The sequence below is a fragment of the Papaver somniferum genome, chromosome 2 (genome assembly GCF_003573695.1).
Source record: "Papaver somniferum cultivar HN1 chromosome 2, ASM357369v1, whole genome shotgun sequence".
Taxonomy (NCBI): Eukaryota; Viridiplantae; Streptophyta; class Magnoliopsida; order Ranunculales; family Papaveraceae; genus Papaver; species Papaver somniferum.
In genome coordinates, this window is record NC_039359.1 from 107,244,229 (window position 1) to 107,261,743 (window position 17,515).

The 17,515-nt window shown below is 36.1% G+C and overlaps 3 protein-coding genes across 5 annotated transcripts; 2 read left to right on the forward strand and 1 right to left on the reverse strand.

The window, feature by feature from the left end:
* The first annotated feature begins 3,290 nt into the window (after nucleotides 1-3,290).
* On the forward strand, nucleotides 3,291-6,014 carry LOC113348719 (thioredoxin-like fold domain-containing protein MRL7 homolog, chloroplastic). Of its 2 annotated transcripts, none has more exons than XM_026592567.1 (6): nucleotides 3,291-4,072; nucleotides 4,419-4,503; nucleotides 4,634-4,745; nucleotides 4,857-4,973; nucleotides 5,285-5,341; nucleotides 5,612-6,014. In XM_026592567.1, exons 1-4 carry the CDS (start codon nucleotides 3,348-3,350, stop codon nucleotides 4,958-4,960), a joined length of 1,026 nt encoding a protein of 341 aa, XP_026448352.1. In that variant the 5' UTR covers nucleotides 3,291-3,347; the 3' UTR covers nucleotides 4,961-4,973; nucleotides 5,285-5,341; nucleotides 5,612-6,014. The 2 variants fall into 2 exon arrangements, with proteins under 2 accessions (XP_026448352.1, XP_026448353.1); XM_026592568.1 differs by having other exon boundaries at nucleotides 4,857-4,963.
* Nucleotides 6,015-8,085: 2,071 nt separating this feature from the next.
* Nucleotides 8,086-10,037, forward strand: LOC113348721 (polygalacturonase-like). The gene is made up of 4 exons (XM_026592571.1): nucleotides 8,086-8,628; nucleotides 8,743-9,035; nucleotides 9,136-9,364; nucleotides 9,485-10,037. The coding sequence occupies exons 1-4, from the start codon at nucleotides 8,167-8,169 to the stop codon at nucleotides 9,707-9,709; spliced, it is 1,209 nt and encodes a 402-aa protein (XP_026448356.1). The 5' UTR covers nucleotides 8,086-8,166; the 3' UTR covers nucleotides 9,710-10,037.
* A 318-nt stretch (nucleotides 10,038-10,355) lies between these two features.
* LOC113348720 (acyl-coenzyme A thioesterase 9, mitochondrial-like) lies at nucleotides 10,356-16,103 on the reverse strand. 2 transcript variants are annotated; one of them, XM_026592570.1, is made up of 5 exons: nucleotides 15,540-16,103; nucleotides 11,851-12,028; nucleotides 11,236-11,705; nucleotides 10,901-11,029; nucleotides 10,356-10,723 (listed from the first exon to the last, which is right to left on the reverse strand). In XM_026592570.1, exons 1-5 carry the CDS (start codon nucleotides 16,086-16,088, stop codon nucleotides 10,583-10,585), a joined length of 1,467 nt encoding a protein of 488 aa, XP_026448355.1. In that variant the 5' UTR covers nucleotides 16,089-16,103; the 3' UTR covers nucleotides 10,356-10,582. The 2 variants fall into 2 exon arrangements, with proteins under 2 accessions (XP_026448355.1, XP_026448354.1); XM_026592569.1 differs by lacking the exon at nucleotides 15,540-16,103 and adding an exon at nucleotides 13,127-13,893.
* Nucleotides 16,104-17,515: the final 1,412 nt, after the last annotated feature.

Below are 17,515 nucleotides of genomic sequence, written 5' to 3' on the forward strand. Positions count from 1 at the left end.
TTGTTGACAAACTTACTCATTCTGCACATGGCATATTGGGATTCTTTTTATGGCTTCCATTTCGTCTTTGAAGGCTTCCAACTGTGGAAAAATCTGCTTGAATCTTTTCTTAATGAGTTTCATCGATCTTCCATTATGATTTCCGTCTAACGCCACAAAAACAATTCGCACACAGTTCCAAAAATCCTCTGAGGTTTCATCTATGAAAATGAGTGCATCTTCGAAATGCTTTGATACCGTCATCCACTCTCTGACGATTGCAACATCTTCTTCATTGGTGTAGCGAACAACCATGTTTCTTTCTTTTTTTGCAACAATTGTGAGATAGAGATAGAGAGGGAGTGTGTTTTGTGTGAAAATGTTGATTGTAGAATGGTCATTTTATAGCAAAAAATGACCCAACAACTAGTTTTCTCAATAACTAGTCGTTCCTCAAATCCAAATTTTAACTCAACGCATTAACTCAATGCAGTTGGAGAATTACGGCCATGAAACATTTAATCTTCTGGCCGATATTAGGAGGTTACATCTAGGTCTTTTAATATTTCCAGGCCGCATATAGTGGTTACAGTTGGTGGTTCCATGTTTCCCGACCGTAAATCTGAACCTTCCCAGAAGTGTCCCAGCCGTTTCCAACCGCCCTAGCCGTTAACTTGTTACAGTCTGGTTTTTCAATGTTTCCTGGACGAAAACCTAAACAAAAGTATCACAGATGAATTTGCAGCTGGGACGTATTGCAAACGGATGGGAAACTTCTGGTAAAGTTCAGATTTACGGTCGGGAAACATGGAACCACCAACTGTAACCACTATATGCGGCCTGGAAATATTAAAACACCTAGCCGTAACCTCCTAATATCGACCAGAAGATTATATGTTTCCTGGTCGTAATTCACCAACTGCATTGAGTAGATGCATTGAGTTTTTTGAGGAACGGTCAAGAATTTCTGCAAAAACACACACACTCTCTCTCTCTCAATTGTTGCAAAAATGGTTACTTCGTACACCACCAAAGAAGATATGGCAATCGTTAGCGCGACGCTCACGGTGAGAAAGCATGACAAAAATCAAGGTATTAACGCGGGAGAAAGTGACGATTCTTAATGGGACCGTATATTTATGGTCTTTGTGGCCATAAATGGTAATCAAAATGGAAGATTGATGAACCAAATAAAGGATAAGTTCAATGAGATTTACCTATAAATGGAATTTTTAGGGTGCAATTGGCACGGGTGAAGACGATGAGTCCCGAAATGTTCTTTTTCAATAGAGTGAGCATGTGCAAATGTCTAATCAAGTTATTTTTGAATAAAATATTAACTTTACTTTGATTTGATTTGTTTTTTAGGTCGCCTGGGCTCTTTCCCGTTACCAAGCTATTCACCGCAAAGAATTTGAACATGAGAAATGTTATTGGATCACGAGAGAGTTTATTGAGATTTACAACCAACCTTGACTATTTAAGTGTATTATTCCATGTTTTATTTTTTGCATTTGGGTATAACTATTGAATGTAACGTGGCCTATCCAAATTCTGTAATGGTAACATTATGAATTAATGAATGGAAAGTGAAAAATTAGATTGAATACGACAACAAAAATTATAAAACCAACCATATTAACGGCTGGGTTTACCAGCCGTAACTATCCGTAACGTGTTAAATCCCAACCGAAAAACAGCTTCCAAACCGATATTGAGATTACGGTTGGGAACATTTAGGAACCCAACCGATGTTACGTTTACGGTTTGGTCGTGGTACGTTATTCAAACCGCAAATTTGAATGTTCAGTTTTTATGGTCAAAACGGCTAGGTCGTTTTTAATTAAAACCTAGCCGAAAATACTTGAAAAAATAAGAAACCATTTCTTTTGAGACCAAATTGGTTTTTCATTCGTTGAATCGGAAAAGCATACATATCTCATTTAATGCAAACGATGCATTTAATGCAGTGATTGTGAGTGTTCAGATCTAGAAATGGCTGGGTGTCCCGGCTGTTAATACAATTTACGGTGGGGTATGCAGCCGTGATTGAAACACAAGTGTTCGGCCAAGAGTTCATATTAACCCAGCCGTAATTTGCTATTACGGACAAATGTTCTTACTAACCCAGCCGTGAATGTCTATTACGGCCAGGAGTGCTTACATTACGAACCGTAAAGCGGTATAACGACTGGGAAGACAACATTATCCGAGCTTTAATTCCTAGAAAACGGTTCCTAACGTATTCGAATCAATCAAAAAATTTAATGGGGTTGATTATAAGGTTTCTAGACTAGTTTCAGGATAGGTTTTATCACTTTTTCTTCAAAGTTTTCAAAAAAGTTCATCAAAATCATCCTCCTTCTTCTTCTAGATCAAAAACAAAAGGAAAAAAAATCGATTCTCAAAAAATTAATCACTAAATTAGTATAATCCATTTGTTAATCGTGATTAATTTACTTAATCACCATAATTATCTCTAATCAAATCAAGGGTGTATTGGGTATTATGTAAAATGGAGGATAAAGGGTTATCAAAAACACTATTTCATGACCCGCAAAGCCCCCAAAAACCTATCCCCTCAACAACCCAATAATAGAGTTTTTTTATCAGTAATGTCTTTGCTTCAAACTTTAACGGGGAGAAATACATTAACCGCCCACAAGATACATCACGACAATAATTGATGCAGTTGGGAGACAATGTCTGATGCTATGTAGTCAATATCGATATATCGTCGAAATATCGGATATCGTTCTGGAGCGATACGAAAAGCAGAATATCGACGATACGATATTTGCCCGAAAATATCGGCCGTTATGAGCCGATACAAAATTTTAACGATACTCCGGTATTAGTTTTTTTAATCGTTTTAGGTAAAGATCAAGGGTGTTTTAGGTTTTTCATAAAAGGAAAAGGATAAATCCCTAAAACTCGATCCTAAATGAAGTATCCTTCGGCCGAAAAATAGAAGTGAAAGGAAAAGAGACCGGGTTCTTCAGAATTTTATTTCAACAAATCTCGTTCTTCTTCTTAATATTATTTTAGGTAGTAAACTTTAAAGTTATTGAAGTTGCTCTTTTGTATTTTTGATAAAATTGATGGTATCTATTATATGTTAAGAGAAAATGTGTGAAAAAAATATATGATATAAAATTATAGTCTTAAAATTTGAAACCGATATTACACCGATATTTCAACGATAATATCGCTGATATAAAATCGTACCAGTGTATCGGTCCCGACCGAGATAAACTGATATCAAATATTAACGACATTGGTCCGGCGACTGTGCATAGAGTTGGGAACTTGGGACCCAACTTGCATTTCCCGGGAATTCGTAGGGGAACAAACAGAAAGAGGAAAAAATGTCTTTACTTCGGTCTCCAACTCTAAAACACTTCTTAAACCCTACCTCTCTAATCTCCAATACTTCCTACCATTTACAAATCCCAAATCCTACCTTTCATAACTCCTCTCTGTTTTTCTTCTCCTCCTCTCATCTCAAACACCACAAAAAATCTCTCACTGTATCTGCATCAGACCCTAAAAAATCCACAAACCCTAACCCTAAAAAGAAAAATGTCAAACAAAAGATTGATTCCAAAGTAGAAAATGAATCCGATGATGTCTTTCCGAGGACGATTCCGAGAAAGCCGAGGCGTGGGCGAAAGAGTGAAGCAGTTGCAGTAGAGGATTTTGTTAGGGATTCATTAGAGAAAACCTTTGAGAATATTCGACAACAGAGTTCGGATGTTCTTGAAGAGAAAGAGAAGGTTTTGAAAGGGAAGGAAATTGATGATGACGATGATGATGATGAATTGGATAATGATGGTAAGAAGAAGAAAGGAGAAGTGGTTGAGGAAGAGGATCCAAATTGGCCATTAGATGCTGATGTTGGATGGGGAACTAGGGCTTCTGAGTATTTCGATAAGCATGCAATTAAGAATGTAGTTGGAGAAGATGGTGAAGAGATTGATTGGGAAGGGGAAATTGATGAGGGTTGGGTTAAGGAGATTAATTGTTTGGAATGGGAGAGTTTTGCTTTTCATCCTAGTCCGTTAATTGTTCTTGTATTTGAAAGATATAACAGGTATGCTGCTTAAATTTCTTCTATTGATTATCTTGGATGCCTTCTTTATTTCATTGGTTTCATAATTTATCAAGCTGAAAATGTCGAATTGAGAATTACAAACACATTTTGGAGATAGAAAACTGGCCTAACCACAATGAACAAAGATTTCTGCATTTGTCCCTATAAATTATTTTTATCTTTATTGTGGTATGTTGAATATTCGATAATATGGCATTGGTAACTTCGAGAATTTAATCTTCTCCATAGTGGTGCTAACTGCTAAGTTGGTACGAATGTGGGATGTGTGGAATAGACATTTTTTTAGTAGCATATTTGGCCTAAATGTGGGTGCAATTTTTTTCAGGGCAAGTGGTAACTGGAAGCTTTTGAAGGAGCTGGAGAAGGCTGCTAAAGTCTATTGGAGTGCCAAAGATCGGTTACCACCTCGAGTATGTTGCATTCCCTTGACTGCTCTTGTTGCTAGATATCTCTTTCTTTCCATTTTGCTAGTTTTCTCATTAGACGGGTAAGAGTGGTGAGTTGCAACAGATATGTGATATTCCATTCTTACTTAAACAGACAGTTAAGATTGATATCAACATTGAGAGGGACTTGGCCTACGCCCTTAAAGTGAAAGAATGTCCGCAGCTGTTATTCCTCAAAGGAAACAAAATCCTGTACCGAGAAAAAGGTTGGTGCTGATAAGGTTCTATTATGTAATTTTCTCATCATTCATTACAATCTAGAATGTTTTGGCAGTAGCAATTAGCAACCATTGAAATCATATTTCTGTTTTGCGCAGAAATGCGGACATCTGAAGAGTTGGTCCAGATGATAGCACATTTCTACTATAATGCGAAGAAGCCAGCATCCATAGACAGTGCAAACATGGCTCCACCTTACTGATTGGTATATTCTGGTATTCAACCAGCACACTTTCAGATATGTTGATTCTTTTTTGCAGATTTGTGGTTTAAGTTGGTCGATGAGCTTTTTTCTGTTTTATGGATATTATGGATACAATGTCACTACTATTTTGAGAGCTCATTCTTCAGCTTTTGGTTTTCAATAGTTACTATACATTTTTATATTGATACCCGTGGAGCTGACATTTAAGTTTCATTGATTTCAGTAGCTTACATGGATCCTTTTCAATAATTTTACTATGATTGTATGCATGTGGTTATTGTGCCTTATTTCGTGTGTCATTAATTTGATTGTTTTGCATAGGTCTGTTGATCGAATGCGGATTAGCTGAATGTTTGTTAACTTCTCTCTGGAGTTCAGGTAAATTTTTCTGCGACCTGTCATTGATCTGTCACTAGAAAATTGCTGAGTAAAAACTTCTTAGGATGGCTATAGTGTACCTTAAAGTCTTAAATGAGTTAGATAGATATTGGGACTGATTTTGGTATGCACCCCAGTTTCGGTTTTGTTAACTTCAACTAATTCAGTTAGGTGGCACAATACAAATGATAATAGGATAATTCTAGTGAATATTCATCTCAACATTAGCCGCGTTCTGCATCTTTTTGATTTGCGCTAAGGATGTTGCAGGTAATCCAAAAGATTTCATGTGTCTGCACAACTTGACGTAACCGGCCTGCACTTTTCGAGTCCATTGCGCGTATATATTAGACTGGACAAGTACGACTAGCACTTCCTAGGTTTCCTGATGAGAACGCAATGAGTACTTTCAGCACATGAAAAGAAAAACTACTATAGAGGCAGCTAAGAAGATCCAGATAGTTTATAATTAATCACCTGTAGTTTTGCTTAAATCATTTCCCACTTTAACTATTCAAGTGGTTTGATTGAAATTACTTTGTTGTAACAATAGTAGTATATAACAGTGATGGTATAAAATAATATCCTTCGATTACCTGTTCTTCCTTGTAATTCTTGAAACTGTTTGTAATTATTGAAGGTGGAGTGGAAGAAAGGGGTTTTTCCTGTTCCATTGCTTAGGACTCGTTGTTAAACTTGATCCAGAAATCTAACACATGAATATTAGCTTTCATTCTTAAACTGATTACAGAACTCAAAAAAAAGGTTTGTACCTCATAGGGCACCCATAAAGATGTGTTCCAGGTTGTATCTTCCGAAGTCTGAACACAAATAAGGACCCTTGTTCTCTCCGTATGAACGCATCATTAGAAGCATTTTGAGAAACACTGCATAAAGCAGTGAGGTTTGGCCTTTGAATTGAAAAGTAGGGAGTTTGGCACATGTGATACAGTAAATACCAGGTGGTATATACTGTTTGGTATTAACAAAATATACACTATCCAAACCCAATCTACTGTATTTCTAGCAAAGCTCAACCTAATTGGATAGAAAAAGTAGCTGGCTAAGAAATCGTGTTCAAGGATGCTGGTGTGAGGATTGCGAGTCTTGCTTTACCAGAGGGCGCAACAGATACCTAAATCTAGACCATTGATAAGGGAATGTGCGACCTACGCGATTAAAAATTCATCCCTGCCACCTGGACCCGTATGATTAAAATTCAGTTCTGATTTGTAAGTTCCGGTCGGTATTGTTTGAATTAACTCTTTTAGATAACTGAGCTTTTTTTACTTTTAACTAATCAAAACCTTGCCTTAAAAACCGACATACTTACACCGGATTCGAGTTATTTCTGCATAATGTCTGGAGTTATTTCTGACCATTAGGAGTTTAAGCCCCTAATTCGTCAGTACGAGGGAGCATGCTAACCATCAAATCACTTAACGATCAGCGAGTTGTCTCCGTCTCCAACATTATTTTTGAACTGGGATTATTTTGTTTTGTTTTGCTTGTGAGATATGCCAAACAAACAGAAAACAAAAGCACATTTCTATCAAATCAACAGCAAAGAAATGAAACGAAATAAAAATAAAGAAAAAAGAGCACATAAAGAAACAATAGAAAAATATAACATAACTCGACAAAAACGATGGAAAAATATAATATTAGCTGAAAATACACGAAGAAACAAAGCAACGTGTGACAATAAGTTAAGTTAAGTTGTAGTTAACGTAGAATTTTCTATTTCCTCAAACCTTATCCCTGCTTTACATGAAATAAAATACTGTTGTTTAAAGTTGAACTCTCACAAGTACGTACAAGGAACATGGTTCCCAAAACTTGGGCTTAATTGTTAGCTTATTCAGTCCACATGTAATTGTTAGCTTAACCGTTGTTTCCATTTTTGACATTAAGACGAGAGATTTTAGAGTGGATAAGTGATAATCAAAAACGCCCATACTCTTCTAGTTGTTTAACTCACACACAATTGCTTTTGAAAAGGCTGATTAGTGCAGATAGAATTCAACGAATATTTCTGTTTTTTTCCTTTGAATATTATCAGTTTATCACGAACTCAATATCTGTAATATGAAGTTAGCACAATCATCAAACATGGGGATTCATGTTGTGTCCTATTCTGGACATCTGCCGACCACCTCCTCACAAGAGAAGATCAAATTGAGTAACGTGCGGGGATGAGTCACTATTTCGACCTCATGTAAACTATTGAAATGGAGTACCAATCCTAAACTATATCATGATAATCATAGTTTATTGTTGATCATGGTGGTTGCATACATCATTCAGACATTTTAACAGTCTCAACGGTGTGTTAATCAACAAACAATTGGAGTTAACTGAGAGTATATATACTATGTATCACCTAACATTAGGTAAAATGAAATCTTTCTTCTCTAGAAGTCATTTCTATCATGTGCATTAAGATTCATACGACTATTTACTAGCACGTAGACGCAGTATACTAGTATTAATTACAGTATCCATGCATGCATGCTTTATAGATATACTACGACTTAACGTGCATGTTACAAGAAAACAGTTCTTCCATGAATGGTGGTGCGGCAAATAATAACCAAAAAGCAACAAGGAATGGCTATATTGCGTCCAAATCCAACCAATGAATATCTCTAGTCCAATTTAACCGACTCTCTATTCTCTCTCGTTTCGACCTCTATATAAGTCCATGGGTCTTTCCAAATCTATTCCATCTCATCATCAACAAATCTATTCTATCTCATCATCATCATCATCATCATTAGCAGCCTCCTTTCTCTCCTCTCACTTTATCTTTACCAACATTCAAAATGATGAAGCTTAGTAGCAGTATTGCTTGTTTCTGTTACCTGTTCATGATCATTATCAGTTTGTACTCAGTTGAGGCAAGAGAGGTAGTCTACAATGTGGTAACTAAATTTGGAGCAAACCCAGATGGAAAAACAGATACAACAAATTCATTTCTTAATGCATGGAAAACAGCTTGTAATTCAGCTGGTTATAGTTCTGCTATCATTTACGTACCACGTGGAAAATATGTTTTAAATCAAGCAATCTTTAAGGGTCGGTGTAAGAATAATATTTATATCACCTTTCAAATTGATGGAATACTATTGTCTCCCAAAGATTATAGTGTTCTTGGTAAAACTGGAAAATGGATTGCATTTGAAGATGTCTCTAGGGTATCTATTAAAGGTGGTACTATTGATGCTCGTGGTATGGCCCTATGGTCTTGCAAACTTGCTGAGAAGAAATGTCCTGCAGGTGCCACGGTAAGTGTAGCTCCAATGAAGTTTTCCGTAACATTTGTTAATGATTTCATACAAAGACATACATCGGTAAGCATGAATGATCATACTAGCTAACACAACTGATTGTACTTGCAGCAATCACTGTTATTCAGCAACTCAAAAGACATTACAATTACTGGATTGACGTCGATAAACAGTCAGATGTTTCATATCGTAATTAACGGTTGCCAGAACGTGCATATGGAAGGTGTAAAAGTTAAAGCTTCAGGGAAAAGCCCAAACACAGATGGAATACACGTTCAACAATCAACAAACGTAAATATCATCAGTGCTACTATCATGACTGGGGACGATTGTATCTCCATTGGACCTGGCACATTCCACTTATGGATCGAAAAAGTTGTTTGCGGACCTGGACATGGCATAAGGTATTAATCTAGCTATCATTTTGTCCACTTAACTATATAAACCGATCGCAGTATTAATGGTGATTAAGCATTTTACAGACTTTAATGTTTTTTCTTACAGCATTGGTAGTCTTGGGAAGGGATTTGATGAACCAGGAGTTCAGAATGTGACAGTTAAATCGGTTACGTTCAGTAATACCGAAAATGGATTAAGAATAAAAACATGGGGAAGACCTAGTGATGGATTCGTCCGAGGGGTTAATTTTCAAGGCGCAAGAATGAATAATGTCAACAACCCTATTATAATTGATCAAAATTACTGCCCTCATAATGAAGATTGTCCTGACCAGGTATATATATTGACCTCCGCAATCATCCTACTACATAACCAAATGTGAACCCTATTTATATTTTTCTTTTCATTGGGTTCACTAATTTTTTTTCAATTTGTTTTGGTGTTGAATCATCAGATATCTGGAGTACAGATAAGTGATGTACATTACAAAGACATAAGTGGAACCTCAGCGACAAGAGTTGCAGTAAACTTCGATTGCAGTAGTAAGAATCCATGCAAAGACATTACCTTGCAGAATGTCAAACTTACTTATAGAAATCAGCCTGCACATGCTACATGTATTAATGCCGATGGGTCTGCTTCTGGTTTCGTTGAACCTGCTAGTTGCCTCTCTAAGTGAAAGCCAAAGTAATTAACAACTTCTGTAAGTGGGATGATAAAATTGGTTGCTGGCGATGATATCGGAGGTCGAAGTTCGTCTACGCACATTTACTAATGCCTACACACATTTACTAATATAATAGATGTATAGTAAAGAACTTCTTAATTTGTATCTATATATATATATATATACATCAAATATATATGTAACTGCTAAATGATACGCCATAGCCACAACCTACAGATGTTTGTTGGAATCTTCCATTGAAGGAGTAAAAAACTACAGTATAATATTTGTATTATGGGACTGAACTCTGAAGTAAATAAAGAACGTCTGCTTTAATGAATTCCTAATTTTAATCTAAATCCTAGTGACAGGAAATTTTGCTTGCTTTAATAAAAACTTGTACAATCTTAATCCTCATTAAGATCATTGCTTCTGTCAACATTTTCAATACCCAAACCCAGCAGCAGAGTACGTGGTGCCCAGAAACTAGTACCAGAGATCGGTTACTTGTAGGAGTCTCTGGATTACCTCATAGTAAGAAGTCCTGAAAAAGACTCTTATCGACCATACTTTGATTGAGAGATTATTATCTTAATATGAAAAATATAAACGTGAAGGAAACAATAAGAAACAATTCCAACTGGTAGATGTGAATCATGTGACAGAGTGAAAAGCTATATTTTGATATAAGATGGCCATTCAAAAAAAAGTTCAGCATAAAGCTAGCTGTAATTTCCATAAGAGTTCTTCTACTCAATAGAATCCCATTTCCTGAAGTTTATTATCGGTTTTAATTTATATATAATTAGAGAGAGGCAGAGAGTTCCCACTTCCCAATTTTTCCTGTATATGTAGAGCTTATGAATAACAGTTCACCAGAGGCAGTTACGACTTATCAGCATCCATGCGTTCAAGGATTCTTCGTGCTTCCTCCTCTGTTGCAGGGACAACACTTCGAATACTCGACCCATTTTTCAATGTCTCCGGATTGCGAACACTGAATGTGAAATGGAATGTGTTTGAGACCTGTAATTAATTGGAGTATCCAAAGAACAAAAGTTAAATAGTGAGACTAGGGTGATAAATGGTGCAAGAATTGATTGGCATCAGCTAAATGTAGTTATCTAGTTGACATTCAATTTTAAACTCAATTTATAGAATATATTCACATAGATTACAGTTGAGGGAATACTAACTACTAACCTCACTAGTCCTGAGTTCAGGCCTTGTAACGTGAGCTACAACTTCAATGTTAATAAGCGGCTGCAGAGGGTTGTCGAGTTCGGTGTACAAAACACATGATTTGAAGCGCAAGAAGTCCCCAACATCCACCTGCATCATTAGTTAATTAGTTCAACATCTCTCACAGACTCGTAGTATAATTTGATCATTAAACTAATTGATTTTTAAGTGGAGCATAAAGAGCATAAAAGGGAAACCCCTAGAAGAGTGTTGTGATCACCAAGAATTAATCGGTAACCAATCTTCATGCATAATTGTAAACATGAAATCCAAATCAATAAAGAAAAGCTACTCACAGGTCGTAAGAAATCCACATGATCAACTTCGAGGAAACATGGAACCAGGCCAGCAAAAGCATAAGCTGTTGAATAAGCCAACTCAAATGCCCGATGCATCAAAAATCCTCCAAAGATCCGCCCATGGATGTTTCGCTGTTGGGGTTGGCAAATTAAAGAGTACTCCAGGCATGTATCCTTTAGAAGAATGCTATCTCTGTTTGCTAATGCTGGCATGTCACAGAAGATCCTTCCTTCAGCCAACAAAGCCTTAAGTCTCTTATCCTCCCCGTTTTGAATCTCTATTTTTTTCTCTCCTCTCTTCCTCTTCCTCGTTTTATCTCTGGCTTCAGCTTCCTCCCAAAGCATCTTTTCTTGTTCAGATTCAGGTAAAACCCGGTTCACAGGAGCAGACTTGTTTGTCTTAGAGTCGCGAGCTACAAATGTGAAGTTAGCAGTAAGTGCTACGTCCTCTGAAGCCTGAGAACTGTCTGCAAGATAGGAAATAAAACTCATAACATCACGATCTAGATAAAATCCAAATAAGGCATGGTTACTGGAATAACAGAATATCAAATGGTGGAGACCTTCGAAAGACTCAGTTGCAGGAAGGGGATACTAAGAATATTATGTTACCTTGTGGGGGCTGAGTCACTTCTAACTGTATCTCAATGGATGAACGCCCAACCCATGTGACAGCCCCAGCTATTCTCAAATCAGCATCGACGCGGAGAGGCTTCCTTAAGACCATCTTGTCAACGGAAGCAGTGACCAACAAGAGAGGTCTTGTCGTGCTATCTTCGTCAGAGCAGTGCTAAACCAAATCAGACAAATGACCTTTTAAAAACTGTAACAGTTCTAATATCCAAGGTGGTGATTCAAACATCAAATTCAGGAGCAACAAATAAAAATAATCTGCAATATGTTTTGTAACAACTGATGAACATAACTCAAAAAGTGGTTAACAGACAATGATGGTTGTACAGCCTCTGAGAGTTTAGTTGTGTTTATGGAGCAGGACAATGACTTCGGCCGTCTTGAAATCATTGATCCTTTTTCTCAAATATGTCTTATCCAAATGGATCAAATTGTAATATACAAGAATCAACTTTTTTTAATATCTTCGTAGTGTAATTCACATTAGTGGAGAGTTGCAAACAGAATAGCCAGTTAAAATGAAACCATGAATCTAAGAGCTGAATAAAAACCAACCTGCATTGGTTTCCATCTTCTAATTGCAACACAATTTACACCATGTTTAGGCAACTCTAAAGCTCAGGATTCTGACAGCTAAACCTTAATCATGGGCTTACATCCAAGAAACTAAGAAAGTGAAAATGAAAACAATGATGGTGGTGAATCATAAACACTATCCCTATTCCCTTTCAAATGTCAATTTTGAAACCCAGCTACAGAGATTTTCAAAAGAAGTTCATGGGCATACATCCAAGAAACTAAGAAAGTGAAAAAAACAATGATGGTGGTGAATCATAAACACTATCCCATAATGCCGTAGCAGTTCAAACAGGTAAATCAACAACAAAAAAAAAAAACCACGACATTTCCAAAATTCCCTACCCAAACCTGCATTTTAAGCACTACCTACTAATCAAAATCAGTGAAAAGCCAAAGAACCTGAACTCAGACCAAACCACCAAAAAGAAAAAGAATCATGAATTTCTCCACAAAAGCAAGCATTTTCGTTGTAAAGTATGAGAAACAGCAAAGCTGAAACTAGTATCCTGTATTGGGGACTATATTGATGCACCCTAGGAACTCCAAACATTTGGGAATTCTCTGACATAGTTCAATTTCACATTTTTATGCAAACCCATGTCCAGAAAATACAATACAAGCAGTACCCACAATTCAAAATTTAGAAACATCAAAAGCAAAAGAAGATTTAGGGTACCTTAACAGATATAGTACCAGCAAGGGCATCAAGATCTTCAAGTAATTTACCAATCCTAACACCATTCCAAGGATCTCTATACTGTTCTCTAAGTATATAATCATTAGAGAAGTTATAGACAATACTAGTTCGACTCTCAGAAGGTGTTTTAGTAAGCAATTCACTCTGTGGTGGAGCATTATTTGCAGCATCTGGATCTAACAGTCTCTCAAAAATACTAGACCTTGCTTCCCATAAAGCATTTGTAACAGGTGAAGTATATGTACCTGGCCATAAACTAATTGGTTTCCTTAACAAAGACCCTGCATCTACTTCAAATGGAGATGATAATGTCGAAACTACAGGAATCACTTGCTCTTCTGCTGAAGAATCCATTTTTCGAGATGGGTTTTCCGGTACAGATGAGAAATTGAACTTTTGAGAAGAAAATTGACGAGTGTTAGAAAAGGGTTTGGTTAGTTTCTTGGAAGTAGTGATTTTTGCAGGTACAGATGAGAAATTGAAGATGTTGGTATTGGTTGATGAAACTAAATGGGGTTCATTTATGGGGGTTGAAAATTTCTTGTTTTGTGTTGGTTTTGTAACGTAGTCCAATAGTTTGGTTGAAATAGGCGTTTTTGTGAAATGTTGGAATTTTCTTGTTGATGATTTCATGATCCTGACTGAGATATTTTTCTAAGAGAATTTTGAGTAGTTTCAATTTTTAATCTTTTATTCTTCACCTCATGGAGAAGGAATGAATGATTTTACTTCTTCATATTCTTATTCATTTCCAGATTTGTTAACTAATTAATTTAGATTTGGTTTAGAACTTGGTCGTGAAACTCGTGACTAGAAAGTCTTAATTTTTGAAGCTGTTATTTGGGCGTCACACTTCATTAGACGGTCGTCACCTAATAGGACAAAAACGGGTCACTCATAAGTAATATCAAAAACCCCTTATTTTAAATAATGTTGTAATGACCAAACAACCCTTGTGTAGTTAATTTTAATTTTAATTTAATTATTATCTAATTAAATTAAGAAGATGAATTTTGTTATATATTTGTGAATTCTGGGACAAAGTTTTTGTGGGAACAAAAACTACAGAGAAGAGGAAAAAGAAAAAAATTTAAGATTTCTTTCAAAACCTAGATTTTTTTGATTCACTCAACAAAAATGGATGAAACAAGTTATCAATTCGTGGTGGGTGAATCTTTGTATGATAGAGAAAACAAGTTTTACATTCCTCATGTTGGAGACCAAGAGATGGATGATTTGTTAGATGGTAGAGAGGGTTTAACACAAAGTGATGATGAATCTCAACCAATTGAAGAAATAAATCAACAAAGTGAAGAACCAAAGATTGAAAATCAACAGGTACACCTCTAAACTATCTCCCATGGGTTCAATTTCGCTCAAAACTAGCTTAAGTACGCAAAAAGTTTGAGATTTTTAGACTTTCATGGAAAATTACGGTTGGGTTTAGCTTCGTTGCAACCGTAATTTAGGTTTACGTCTAGGTTTTGGAAGAACTCCAAACCGTAATTGGTTTCCAATAGGACAAAATTGAATTACAGTTGGTAATATATCATGCCAAACACTTCAAAACCCCAGACGTGGGAGAATACGTCTGGAAAAAAAATTCACGAATCTAGACGTAGAAGATTACGTCTGGAAAGTTTACTTCGCGAACCTAGACGTAGTCACGTAGAAGATTACGTCTGGAAAAATTACATCACGAACCTAGACGTAATCGAATTTGAAGCTTCTTCTAAAACATCCAGGAAGAATTACGTCTAGGTTAGCTTATAAGATAAACCTGGACGTAAATTCATTTTCTACGGTTGGAATTAAAAGGAACCTGGACGTGATTTCAATTTCTACGATTGGAATGAAGAGAAACCTGGACGTAAACCAACATGCAAGCTAATTCTACGGTTTGAATTCATCCAAACCTGGATGTAAGTTCTTCAAAAACTGAAATTACGGTTGGCGAATCTAGACGTAATCACAACGATGAAGTGAATTGAAGTTGAATTGAAATTACTGAGAAGGAAGAGGAGCAGTTATTTTTGTGAATTAGAATAGAAAAATTAGGTTTTTAAATTTTTTATTTTAGTTCAAGGGTAATCTAGACATTTTGTTTATGTGTTAGGATATCCCATAACCTCTTTTTTGGACACTAAGAATCCAAGTGAAGTCCCTCTAATGGAGTGTGACGCCCCAATAATAACCTTCTAATTTTTAGATCCCAAATTAAATGGGCTGCGTATGCAAATTTATTCAAGGCTTCCCATGAGGTAGGTAGGTGCACAAAGATGCACTGGACTTTAAATGCAATGCCTGCAGCTGAAGATGCTAAGGCAGATACACGTATATTAAGTTGGCCTAGAATGGTACCAGGCGTTCAAAAACAGGGCATCAAGATTACCTTGAAAGAGATGGTACCGGCAAGGGCATCAAGATCTTCAAGAAGCTTACCAAACCTAACACCAACAATTGATGGATCTCTATATTGTTCTCTTAGTATATAATCAGAAGAGAAATTGTATAGAATGCTAGTCCTGCTTTGAGATGGAGGTTTTCTTATTCCCATTGGTTCTTTTTCTTCTTCTGCTTCCTCCGATGTTGTTGCGCGCGCTGTGGCTGATGATGGTGATCTTGCTTCCCATAGGGCGTTTGTGACAGGAGAAGGATATGTTCCTGGCCATAATGTGCCGCCAAGTGGTTTTCTTATTGAAGAACTTGCATCAATGTCATGATTTATTATTTTTTTGTTATTTTCGTCGAGCTTATTAGCTTTGGAGAATTTGGGAGAAATTTCAAGAGAGGAATTACAATTTGGGTTCAAAGATGTGGAGAAATTAATCTTGTTTTTAGGTGGTGTTTGTGTAGTAGTGGTGTTGAATAAGGTTGTAATGGGCTTTGAAAACCTGTATTCTTTTGAGCAGGATTTCATTACCATCGTCACCCTGAACATGGCTGCAACTGGCTAAATGAGTATGCTCTTTTCACTTCCATTCACATTCACAGTTTGCTTTAATGAATGGAAAAGACAAAACTAACAGAAATTTGGTAACTAGACGTAAAATTGCTAATTAGGTAATATAATTGCTTGTATAGAAATTGCAATATTTCCTGAGCTGTTGTAAACAACAATAACTTCCAAGTTTTTGTTGTTTTTTCTTTTCTTTATATTTTTACCCCTTCGTCCCAAATTAATTGAACTGTTTGTAGTTTGTATAATTATTAAGGCAAGGAGAAAAAGGGAGTATGTTTAAGTATTTTTTACAATTATACCCTTATGGATAATAACTAGTAAAACTTAGAAATAATCTATCTCTTAAACTATACCACGGTTTTTCGTAAACTTTATACCATTGAAAAACATTTTATAACACCTACGTAACGAATATAAACATGTATATCAAATTTTATATATTTTTTATATTAACAATGATTAATTAAAATGGTAGTTTTAGAAATATCCCCTTGATTAGTGAGATAGCTCATTAATTTGTGGGATTAAATTTAAAATCAATTAGCTCAATTAATTTGGGACGGAGGGAATATTTCATAAGGTTTCTCAGGTTTTCCAATCTGGTGAGAGTTCATCAAATTACAAATGACAAGTAACATTCTCATGGCATGCACTTGGTGGTAATTCAAAATCTGAGTGCGTAAAGAATTTCAGCTTCCTCGTTCAAAATTTAACTCGACATTGCTAATAGGGGTACGAGACTACTGCGAGGGTACCAAAATGCATATGAGACAAAGCACTTTTTAGTTTGTTTTATATACATTTTAGTACCCTTCCCTGTAATCTGGTACCCTCATTAGTAACCATGATTTAACTTTTGAATTTAATCTGAATTTCAATTGATTTTTTTCATAGGACCACCCATAATGGTGGTGTGGTAAAAGCTAAAATAAAAGCAATACTTAGAGCGTCCACAGTCATGGAGCGTGTTAGATACTGGTTTAATTTAAAGAAACAAACTAACTGATTTCCTGAATCAGCTCGACATGTGTTTAGAATCCTATATAAATTAACAAGGGTTTTCATATTCTTAGCTAGTTTAGGTTTTCTAAATTGAAGTAGGACTTGGTTTCTTAGTTGAAGTAGTACTTGGTTTCTTAATAGAAGTAGAACTTGGTTTCCAAGTAATCACCCTATTGTAAGCCTATAAATAAAGGCATAAGTTTTACATTATAGGTATCCACGTCAATTTTGTCTCAGCCCTTAGGTTGTACGCATCAATCTTCTCACAAAGAAGAGAAGTAATCTGTCTATTAGCAAGATGTAGATCCTCTCATATTTTTAGGGTTGAGAAAGTTGGCAGACAGGTGAAGGTGAGTTGAGAATGGGAAGAAGAAGAAGGGTGTTGATTGTCAATTGTGCTGTGT